The sequence below is a fragment of the Populus alba genome, chromosome 12 (genome assembly GCF_005239225.2).
Source record: "Populus alba chromosome 12, ASM523922v2, whole genome shotgun sequence".
NCBI lineage: Eukaryota > Viridiplantae > Streptophyta > Magnoliopsida > Malpighiales > Salicaceae > Populus > Populus alba.
This window is the reverse complement of record NC_133295.1, coordinates 10,376,257-10,388,412: the sequence shown is the minus strand read 5'-3', so window position 1 is coordinate 10,388,412 and position 12,156 is coordinate 10,376,257. Positions and strand designations below refer to the sequence as shown.

General features: G+C 35.9%; 1 protein-coding gene across 1 annotated transcript; it reads left to right on the top strand.

The window, feature by feature from the left end:
- The first annotated feature begins 294 nt into the window (after positions 1-294).
- On the top strand, positions 295-4,150 carry LOC118044820 (serine/threonine-protein kinase ATM). The gene is made up of 2 exons (XM_035053306.2): positions 295-516; positions 623-4,150. Exon 2 carries the CDS (start codon positions 665-667, stop codon positions 3,965-3,967), a length of 3,303 nt encoding a protein of 1,100 aa, XP_034909197.1. The 5' UTR covers positions 295-516; positions 623-664; the 3' UTR covers positions 3,968-4,150.
- Positions 4,151-12,156: the final 8,006 nt, after the last annotated feature.

The following is a 12,156-nucleotide window of genomic DNA, read 5'->3' as shown; positions in this document are numbered from 1 at the left end:
TTCAAGGATAAAGATGTAATTTTACTGTTCTAACGCAGAATGAATGGAGCATTTGCCACGGTAGTTTTGCCGGACCGTTTAGATATTTTGTTGATAAAGTTCCCCCAAACCTTTTTGTAACAGCGTGTGTTTCGCGTGTTGTGTGTATATTTCAAAATCCAAAAATCTACCCATAATACCCCCAAATACGGACATGGACTTGGACCTGGATCTGGACCTGTAACTGCTCAGACATAAGCAAGCAAACAAACACCAGCTGCACGTAAAATTACAACTAAGCCCTCCACCCCCCTCCTTCCTACACTGACTGACAGAGACTCAGTTATTATTGCCGCATCTTTTGCTAAGTAACTTTCTCAGCTTTTTTAAACATCCCATCCCATCGTTTCATCTCTCTCTCACTGTAGAGGAAGGAATCTTGCTCCGCCACGTTCTTCTCGTTCAACTCGCTGTGTCGGATTACAGCGAGTCCTTTAGGCGCATTATGCAAACCCTCCTCTCGTTTTGTGGTTTCAGGTACTTTTCTATTGCTTATAAATTACTGTTTTTAATTTAGTGGCTCTTTCTTGTGATTAGCACGTTGTTAAAACTTTATTTTTTTTTTATTGCTGTTTATGATCAGCTGGCTGTATTGAGATTGGTCAAAAAGAGAAGCTTTCTGATAATGGAAAACCCTAAAACCCCAGAAGCTCAAAAACCAGATGAAAAAAATCTAGGAGGACCTTCTTGGCCTACTGGGCTGTTTGATGTTGTTGAAGGAAAGATTTCCGGTGGCGATGAATATGCAACGCTTGATGTTGAAGCGAGTGTTATTAATGTTGTTGGAAATGAAGAGGGTTATTTGGTGAATGATGGTATTGTTAAGGCTGTTGAGGAGGGAAAGGGTCATGTGGACACGGCATTGGGTGAAGGTTTAGTGGATTTGGGGGTTGCTGTGAGGGAGGAAGTTGCTGTTGAGGATACTGTGAGAGACAAAGAATTGAAGGAAGATGGAGTTGTTGTTGAAGATACTTTGAGAGATGAGGAGCTGAAGGAAGATGGAGTTGTTGTTGAGGATACGGCTAGAGATGAGGAACTGAAGAAAGATGGAGTTGTTGATAAGAATATTGTGAGAGATGAGGAATTGAAGGAAGATGAGCTCTTGGGATTTAATGCTGTCGATTCTGCTCGGAAGATTGATGTTTCGGGAGACAACCTATCAATTTATGTGGATCTTTCTGGTTCTCTGACTGGAGTTGATTTTGATGTTGTGAATTGCCCTGGGGTTGTGGTGAGTGAGGAGTCTAAAGAAGCTGATGACGAGAAGGAAGAGTTAAATGGTAAGTTTCATGTTGGTGATATTGTCTGGGTTAAAACCAAAAATCAGTCTTGGTGGCCTGGAAAAATTTTTGATCCATTAGGTGTGACAAAGTATGCTGTCCAGAGTGACCAGAGGAACGGCTTATTGGTTGGGTACTTGGGGAGTTGCCACATTGCTTGGTGCTTGCCATCTCAGTTGAAGCCTTTCCATAAGGATTTTGAACAGATGGTGGTAAAAAATAAGGCTAGAAGCTTCCTTGGAGCAGTGGAGAAGGCCGTGGATGAATTTGGTAGGTGCCTCAAATCAGAGATGACTTGTTCTTGTATTCTCAAAGAAGGTTGGCAGTCAGCTGGCAATGATGGATTTCAGGACGGATTTTCCATTCTAGAGTGCAGATTTGGTGACTACTCAATCACTCGGTTTGAAACAGAGAAACTCCTTTCACAAATTAAAGATCTTGCGCTGGCTGTTTCCAAGCTCAGCGTACTTGAGTTAACTGTTGCAAAGAATCGTTTGTCAGCATTTTATCAATCCATAGGACATAAACAATTACCTACGAATCAACTCTGGGATACGACTCCTGATGAAGACGGCAGTGACAGGCGTGTGGCAAAAGGCAATTCCAAGGTCTATGGTGCACACCCAAATTCAACACCATCTGGAGGGAAATTGCAGAGCACAGAAGATGAAGTTCTACGACAAATGAAAAATGAAGACCTGGCTGTGATTTTTGGAAGGGACCTGGACATGTCCGAGAATTGCAGAAGCAATGCTCCTCAAGAAAATTTTGTCTCTAATGATATGGCATCAAATTCGAGGAAGAGGAAGAGAAAGAGAAGGTATTCTGAACTCAAAGTGGAAGGTCCTGATGTCGATCCATTTTCTTCTCCGATTATGGAGGAGAAACACCACTCGGGTTCTTCTTTAACAGTAGAGAAGAGCTCGGAGTTGAGAGAAAGGAAGAAGAGCAAGTATTTGTCATATCCCTATGTGAACTGGGAAGCTAAAGGCTTGCCTGGTCCATTAGAAGACCAAGGGCCTCAGGAAGTTTCTCAAGAGGACGGGGATGTGAACCCAGTAGCTGGCCAGTTTATTGGGTCCCATTCAGTTTCGAAGTCTAGTGGCAAGAGGTTCCAGAAGAAATGGATCAGAAAATTCATAAGTGGGAATGATACATCCAAGAACCCAGAGTTGATCAATGCATCTGCTGCTGATTTGCTCTCTGAACTCTGTTTTACAGCTGTGGATTGTCTGTACCCGAATGAGAGTAAGAACTTCGATTTAGCTGAGTGGTTCTTTTCAAGGTTCAGAATATCAGTTTATCACGACGAATCCATTTATGAAAAGTATTGCAAGGATGTGATTGGGAGAAATAATGATGCGTTACTGGGAAAGGATGCCCAGGAGACCAATCAGACTCAAACTCTGCCAAATGCCAAGGCCCAGAGCGAAAAGAACTCTAGAAGCTCAGCTAGATCAAAAGTTAAATCTCTTTCTGGTTTGTCAGATGTAAACATAAACATAACCGCAGGTGCTGTGTTCTTGAATTCTCCCCATGAGATGGCCCATCCCACACCTAATGGAAAACCCAAGCCTAAGAAAGCACAAACGAAGCAAGGAGCAATCCCGGCAGGTCAACAGATCAACCACCCGACTAGCATACCAGACTTGAACAGCAATGGTACCATGTCGAATTGTTTGGTAGAAAACTTACAAATTGTGGGCCATGTTGCTTCTGAAGATAAACCCAAGCCAAACAAAAGGAAAAAGAAAGTAGGCTTAGTTGAAGACAATGGGAGTACTACTGAACCTGGCACCATGTTGGTGGATTTGCAGGTGACGGGCCCATTTTCAATAAATGCTATTACTGATGAAAGTAACAGGGAGGGGGTTACTGCTAGCGTAAAAGATTTGTATGGAAACAGTACTATTCCAGTCATCTTGCCACACTCAGCTGAAGGTAAGCCTGTGCCAAAAAAAACAAAGAGAAAGGAGGAATCAACTTCTGAGCAGAGCATCCTTGCTGCTGGCATACCAGATTTAAATGGGACTACTGCTGAATCAGGTGCCTTGGCCAATTCTGAGAAGAAGAGAAGAAGAAAAGGAGAAGGTACTGTGGGGCGACCAAGAAAGAAAACCACTTCTGGAAACATGGAATGCTATAAAGCAGAGACCAATGGGGAAGCTCCAGCAACTGCTCTTCTCTTGACATTTGCTCCAGGATACTCCATGCCATCGAAAGAAATTCTGGTTGCAACATTTTGCAGGTTTGGTCCCTTGAAGAAATCGCAGACGGAGGTGATGAAGGACTCTTCTACAGCACAGGTTGTTTTCATGAAGAGCACTGATGCAGTTGAAGCAGCTAGGAGTTTAGAGAAGGCTAATCCTTTTGGTGCAACCCTCGTCAATTACGATCTTCATCTAATTCCAGCTGCTTCATCCTCTCAGTGCACCAAGGGATTTGGGACCCCTGTGAAGACGTCTGGGTCAATGCCAAAGCTTGCTGAGGCACCGCCCATTGACTTCATAAGGCAGAATCTAGAAATGATGACATCGATGCTGGAGAAGTCGGGAGATAATCTTTCTCCTGAGATGAGAGCCAAATTAGAGATTGAGATTAAAGGCCTCCTGAAAAAAGTGAGCTCATTGCCTAGTTCTTCCTCTTAATTGGAGGTGCGACTTAATAGAATTCTCTATTTAGGCTCCTTTTGGACTCTCTGTTATCAGCTGTTGTTTGTTTTGGTCTGTCCTCTAACGAACAGAGTTCCTGTGCAGCTCCTTGCACTAAGAGGTTATAAGCAGTGGGTAAGCCTAGGGATCCTTTGTTTTAATATTACTTATTTTCCTCAATTTGCTTTATCTCTGTGCATATTTGGTGAAAGCCTCATAAATCTTTCTAGGAAGTGAGGTGGATCATGTTGGGCACAGGAAAAAAATTTTTATTTAAAAAAAGTCTTTTAAGTTCAAATCCACCTTCTCACAAAAGCATAATAATAATAATAGTAAAAAGGTTTGAAGCCGGAGGCTGGCAATACAAAACAAAACCAATCTTTGCCTGGTACAACACTAGCTAGCTGGAAAAAACCAAATAATCCAGACAAGGTTCTATTTTAGTGTTAAAATTTGTTTTAATAGTTGGAGATTGTCTTTAAATATTGTTTGATAGTAATGTCTATTTTGAGCAAATTGGTAGGCCTATGCTAATGAATAGACTTGTACTGCTGTGTGCTTATGATGTTCTACAAGAAGCAGTTTACAAGGACCCAGTTAAGTATTCATGTAGAGAATCGTTTTACGTGCATATGCACCCACAACTGCATTGCATAGTCAATATATTTTGTGAAATACTAGCTAGTAAATGAGCTCTCAAATCGATTTCATATGATCATGTGATTGCCTCTTTGCTGAATTTTCTGTTTTTAAAATTTTCTGGGCATGGTATAGGTAGTGTCAATCAATCAGCAATAAATTAACTAAAATGATATTGTTTTCTTAGCAAGATTTGAACTAAAATGTTGGAATTGAAATTGGCAATAAATTAATGGGGGTAGTATGATGGCAATGGAATAAAATTAGAATTCAACTTTACTTGTGGGAAAAGAAAAGGAAAAGGTGAGAAATCTTGATGGCATCTCACTTGTTAAATTGTAACCTTTTCCGAAACGTGAAGGGTGTTATGCAGTTTTGCTTAAAGAGTTGATTAAAGTTTTCTTCAAGAATTGGAAGTTCTGTTCGTAAAATTTCACTGTGATGACTCATATATTGAAACAGTGGCTTTCTTGACAAAATTTGCAAGAGGTTATGTTTTGAACCACCATGATTCTAGGTTTTGGTACTTGCCACTGGGATTCATGCTAACCGGGCAAATTTGAAATCTGTCATGCAATGTCCATTTATTTTAATGTGATCTGGTAAAGCTGCAAGAATCAGCGTGCTGGTCTTTAAAAGCATATGATGCTGCACGAAGATTTTTCCAATAAAAATGATATTGTTCTGTTTTATTAATTTTCTATTTATTTTATCTTGGCCACTTTGCTCATGCACGATGCTTAGCAGTCTCCTCACAAACATCAAGAATGCTTGTAATTCTGCTCGCAATCCTTTCCCTTTGAATAGACTTGCTGCTGTCAAAAGTTGTAGTCCAAACCACATTTCCCTAGCGTTTTGCTGTTGGAATGAGGGTTTCTTTTCAGCATTGGATGTATAGCCCTTTCTAAAATTGATTATTGCCAGGCACGACCCTTATGGTAAAGAGATCCAGTGCCTTGCTGATTAAGGTTTCAGCTTCTGACACAGGAAAAACCTAATGAGTTAGGCAGTGACGTATCACAGGTTATGAACACTTGCATTTGTGGTGCTCGGAGCAACTTGACAATGCGCTCTCATGACCTGCAATTCACCTGTGATTCGGTTTCAATTAGCTTGGCTGTGTTCTTCTGGCTCTGATATAACTTGAAACCAAAAAGATGTAATCAGTTGAATAGTGAATTTCTATCCCGCTACCCAGATAAACACCACCGAAGGAGAAAGAAAAGGGCTTTCCATGGGATCGATAACAAAACTAATTCGCCCCAAACACTGGATAATCCGTTCTGCAATAACTCTGTTCATATTTCTATACGCATATCACCCTGTTACCCGGACCAGATACTTCTCATCAGATCATATCATGTGATTCTTTAAAGCAAGGTAAGAAGAGAACATGTTTCCTAAGCATCACCTTTTCATTTGAATTGAAGCAACATTGCTATGAAATCAGTTCAAACACTGGATAATCCATTCTGCAATAACTCAGTTCATATTGCCTCGGCTACCACCAGTATAAAGAAAGTATACCAGGTTACCAGCGCCACATTCTGGCAGAAAACAGTTCTAGTTTTAAAAGCTATGAACATGAAAAAATCAAAATGCGCATTTTCGAGCTAGGAGTTGCTTCCCTCATTGCAGGCGAAAGGTAAAAATCGAAATGCACTTGTAAGTTACCTGGATTATAGCTGAATCGAACACAGCTATGAATAGAAGTAATACAAGTTATTGAGATATGGACGTCGACTTAGTCGGGCTGGAGTTGAAGCTTCAAATAAAAGGATTCGTAGATAGATTGATGAAGATTGGTGCAAGAAGAGCAGCATCCTTGTCAAACTTGGTGTTGAAGATGAAGCATTGAAAACCTGGGAAGTGGGTGATTGTTTTTTTTTTTTTCAAACAAATTGATAAGGATGTTCTCACAAAGAGCTTCAAAGGTCAGATTATGGGAGAAATAAGGAAGTGGCGCCATGACTATTCATTTGCTCTTGGGAATTCGCCAGTCTCTTAGATGATTTTTGAATGCTCTTGGGTTGAGATTGATTGCCTTCTGACGAACTATTTTTGTGTGTTGTGCTTTTGTGTTCATCAATGATGTCTTCTGTTGTATGGTTAAGCGGTTCTGGTGCGGTGGAAGATGTTTCCCATTGTAGAGATCTATGGTGTGGTCCTGAGATTTTTCTGTTTTTGATGGTGTGATTGGGATTGGTGTCAATAATTTGTTGAAAAATTATTAAAACATGGTTAATATATATATATTTGAGTTCATATTAAAATGAGCTTTATTTATATTTTTAGGTTTAAATTTGTGGATTTAATCTTCAATATAAATTTTTTAATATGAAACATTAACATAATTTAAACAAATTAAGAGTAACGGAGAAATTGATCTAAAAAAACTCTTGATTGATATGTTTTGATGAAACCCAAAACTCTTTTAAAACTTCTATTCTACGTAGGAAAGAAATAAATGTGTGCTAGCCTAGCTCGTGCGCCAACTTGTTAAATAATATTTTGGACCACAAAAAATTATTTCTACCAACTGAAATTTAAACTTGGGTCTGATTAATCATTTCTTCCAACCCATTATTTTATCTAGTCTAACCCATGAATGCTAATAGTTTCTTTAATAAGCATTTTCTGTAAATGTGAATAGTTTTTTCAATTTAAAAATTCAGATTTATGACTACTATATTCAGATTTAATTTTTGATTTATGGTGAAAAATCAAAGATTTATAATGATGAAAATTATTTTTGATTATTACCATAATTAATTCTTTAATCTTTTAGTTTTCAATATTCACTATAAAAAAAGAGGTGAAGGAAGAGTTTGATACAATATGTTTTTAAAAATTTTTATAGACTCTTCCTTATCTCATTTTTAGTGTTTTCACTTTCTTTTTATGCTTTGATTTTTGTTTCAAATCTAGAACTTATGTTTATTTTATTGAGAGATATTTGGGTTACATAAATTTTGGTTCAAATAACTTGTTTAAAAATACATATAAATGCATACAATTTGAAAGATAAAGCAAATTGGGGGGTGGCGGGTCATATTGTTTTGTCTTCAGGAAAATAAAGTTGTTGCTATTGATCTGAAATCCTTTTCTTTTATATTGGATTAGGACAATTTGGGATGAAAGAATGTTAATACAGTGAATAGATCTAGTGGACTTCTTGTAATTTAGGATGCTAAGGTCATTAATGTTTGTGGCTTCTAAAGTTAGATTGGAGCAATACTTATAAATCAAATTTTGTGTGTGTGTGTGTGTCTTAGACTAGTGAACTAAGACATTTAATTTTTAGTCATAAAGATAAAAAAGATGTCCAATAAAAGCCTATAGTTTATGCATGTTTAAAACTATAAGCATGCAAATGCATAACTAATGAAAAACATGCTTTCAACAAAAATATAATAAAAAGAATTTTAGCATGCATTCTAAACATATAATCAAACTTGTAATTGATATTTACTCAATGTTCTAGCATGCATACTAGTAATAAAAAATAGTTATGTTTAAATTAAAACAAATAAAGGTGCTTACTTATTGAACTACTTTAAAATAAGGAAACCTTTATTGTTGTCAATGATGAATCCTTTATTCTTAAGGCTTTACTGCTCCTCACTTGTCTAACTAAAATGTTTGCAATATGCATTTCAAAGTCTCAATAACACCGCCTTAATTTAGATGAACTTCTAAATAAGGTATTTGAACCAACAAATATGAAACTCAAATATCTGACAATAAAATGAATCTAAGCTTTAGATTTGGAAGAAAAACCAATGCTTAAAATGAGAAGAAAACACTAAAATACAAGGTGAAAAAGAAAGTTGTAAAAATTAAAAAAATTAAAGCTGGAAAATCTTCATTTACCCTTTTTTTATGTTGAATTTTAGAAGCTAAAAAATTGAAAAATTAATAATAACTAATTTCCACCATTACCAACCTTTGATTACCTACCATAAATCAGTAATTAAATCTAGAAAAACCAAGAGTTCTTTTAGAATAATTTTTCATTAACCCATAATTTGTTTAAATCATGTTATTTTCTTATTAGTTTAGAAATAAGTCAAAGGCTTATTGAGAGATGTTGATTTGATAGATTACTACATCAGGATATGTAACTTTTGACTTTGAACATTCCTTAATGAAATACTATTAGACTAACTTGACTAAATAGTAAATGCAACGTCTTAAACTATTCAGCCTTTTATGTAAACCAAGACAATAGTATTTATATAGTAATCTACCAAGACATTTTTTTTTTGTTCTCATTGTTATGTTTATTTTGGCCTTAAACAAATCTTAGACTCACGAGTGTTGTAGAGAATTTAGTCTTTATTCTCAAAGAAATAACCACATTTCTCACCCATATAAGTGATCTTTCATTAAAAGCATTATACTATACCCCATTTAGTAAACTAAGATATAAAAATCATTAAGAGCTCAACTCATTTTTTATCATGTTGCAACTAACACTTATCCTAAATCTTAGGATCTTAAATAAACTAGGTATGATTACTATCATTACATTGTTTTATCTTTTAAAAGCTTTAAGCATATCCTATCGATGAATTATATGCAAGCTTTTTTGACAAACCTTTGGTTAGTAGATCAGAAATATTTTCCTTTAACTTTACATGGTCAATGAAAATAATTTCATTTGAGAGAAATATTTAATGATATTATGTTTACGACATATATGTCTAGACTTACCATTATACATACTATATTGTGCCCTTTAAATTGCTAATTGACTATCACAATAGACATAATTAGCTAGCATTAGTTTTGGCCAAAATGAAATATCCTTTAAGAAATTTTAAAGCCATTCATCTTTCTTTTCAACTTTATCAAGAGCAATAAACTCTTATTTCATAGTGGATCTTGTGATATATGTTCATTTAGAGGATTTTCATGACATAACTATTCCACCAAGTATAAAGATATATCAACTTATGGATTTCAAATCTTTAATGTTGGATATCTAATTAGCATCATTGTACCCTTATAGTACCATTGACTAACTAATATAGTATAACTCATAGTTTAATGTGTACCTCAAATATTTAAGTACCATTTTTATTGCGTTTCAAAGATCCATACTTGGATTACTTATAAATATGCACAATTTACTAACTGAGTAACCAACATTAGGCTCTATGCAGTTCATAATATACATTAGGCTTTCAACTATTCAAGAATATTTCAATTGGTTTATTTATAACCTCTATTCTTAGACATATGTACACTTATATCAATTGATGTTTTAATAATATTGTTTTCACCTTTATAAGATTTTTCAAGAATTTTCTCAATATAATAAGATTGGAACAATACAAATCCATTAGATGTCCTAGAAATTTGTATTTCTAGTGTCGCGAGGTGACATTGAGTTGATGTGTATTTGTGCCTCCTCAAAGGTATTGTTGTTGGGAAGGAAAGGGTTTTCGATTTAATCATAAAATTATGATTAAGGTTCATGAGTTGCCACCTAGTATTATAGTTACTAGCTAGGAACCCTATGGTGTGCGAGAGTCCGGGAAAGGGACTAGTTGTGTAAGGGGAAGACTTATCACCCTCAGTGCACCCTACCTAAGATAAGTTGCATTGTTATTTGATTGTTTTTCTAGGTTAGGTTTCTATTTGTTGATCTTTTTCTAAGGTCCAAGGCAGATCTCTCTTTGTGAGGAAGTATCTATCTTTTCAGGCTAAATCCTAACCATTCTAAAGTCTAAATTTTAGCATCGTATTTATTTTTGTATTTTTAATATTCAGAAGTATACTTTACGGTGTAGTTTTATACTTACATATGCTAAAGTCTATAGCTAAATCCCAACACTTTAAATATAAAGTGAATAAAATGATTGGTAAAGAATTTTTTATATTTTGGCCAAATCCTATTAGACAATCATAAATTAGTTATGATATCAATTTTGCATTTAAAAACATGAGAAATATGTAATTTTTTAATGAAAATATGCTTGGAAAAATTTTAGGATTTGGTTGTATGCACAAAAACAAAATATTTTTTTTTAAATAGGAAATTGATTTTGAATTTTTTTTGAGTTTTTTTTTATTATTTTTTAAAATTTTTTTAGAAACATTTAGGAGAAAACTAGGTATTTTAATACCAGATCTATATCTTACAGTGTAAATATACAGTCCGATATTATGCAAAATTAATAGAAAAACATGTGAGAAAATCATAATTTTTTTGAACGGATTTTTGATTTTTTTTTAATTATATAATATTATAATATATATAATATTATAATTATATTATTAAATATATTAGATTGGGCCCGAACCTAGTTATATAGTCTAAGCCTATCCTAGTTGGGCCAAGATCGACCCAAGTAGGTTAGGCCGATGTCGGCTCAAAAAGAGGGGGTTGGGCCGATGTTGGCCCACTATATCTTTTTTGGGTTTGGGTCCGACCCAACTTAGCCATTTAGGCTGGCCTAGAACAGGTATGATCCAGACTCGGGGGGTAATTATTTTTTCCCCTCGATGCTTTGCATGTAGAACGATGGCAAAGGGGAGGAGACAAGAAAGAGGGAAAAGGGAGGACAAATTACCTATTACGGTGAGTTGTTGTTGTCCTGGCCATAAAGTTGGTGGAGAGGACGATGGTTTTGCTAGCGATGCTGGCTGCAGTTGGAAGAAAAAGAAAAGGAAGAAACCTATAGAGGGGAAAGGGAGGAGCTTATGGTGGTTGCCCTTATTGCCGGTGAGGAGATGAGTTTGTAGGAATGCTAAGTCGCTGTCTGTCACGGCATGGAGGAGGTTGTGGTGGTTGAAGAAGTAGCAAAAAAAGAGAAATAAGAGAGGGAGATGTCGGCTGGAAAAACCAGGAAGGCTGGTTTTTTGGTCAACTTTGGACTCAATTTTCTTCACCCTTGGGACATGAAATCCACCTCTATTTATAGAGGGTGAAAGAGGAATGTTTTATCTTTAATGGTGCCAAATCGTGGCTCTTGGTTCGACTAGTAAGGATCCCAACTGTTGGTTCAAAATAGACACCATGGATTGTCAAATCTACCACTTGAAGGCTGCTTGAGTTAGCATTTTTAGGTTGGCATCACGACTGCTGTGATGTCAATCTACCATCATTGACCATATCGTGGTGTAGAGAAATGTCAGGTGGTCATTTGCATACAAGTTTTGTCAAATTTAATAGAGATTAGAGGTATTAAATGCACATGCAAAGTAGCTCTGTAAACTATCTTTTCAGTTGAAATTCTAAAGAAAAAGAAGATGAATAGCAACCAAAACATTGCCATTTTGGTAAAGTTCATTTTAGTCCTTTAATTTTTTATTTCTTTCAATTACACCCCTAATTGACTTTAAACTTTTTATTTTGTGCAATTTGGCCTTTGACAATTTTAGCCCCGGATTGTGGCGTCCTTTTCACATTGGTCCTTGGTTTTAGATTTATGCAATTTGACCTTCAAGTGACCATTAAACTTTCAATTATATTTAATTTCACCCCTGATTGCAATCAATTGGGTCCCCATAGTTTGGTGCCTTTTATAGATTAGTCC

What these genes read in the sequence shown, in the direction of transcription:
- LOC118044820 (XM_035053306.2), top strand. Translation starts at nt 665, where the DNA reads ATGGAAAACCCTAAAACCCCAGAAGCTCAAAAACCAGATGAAAAAAAT.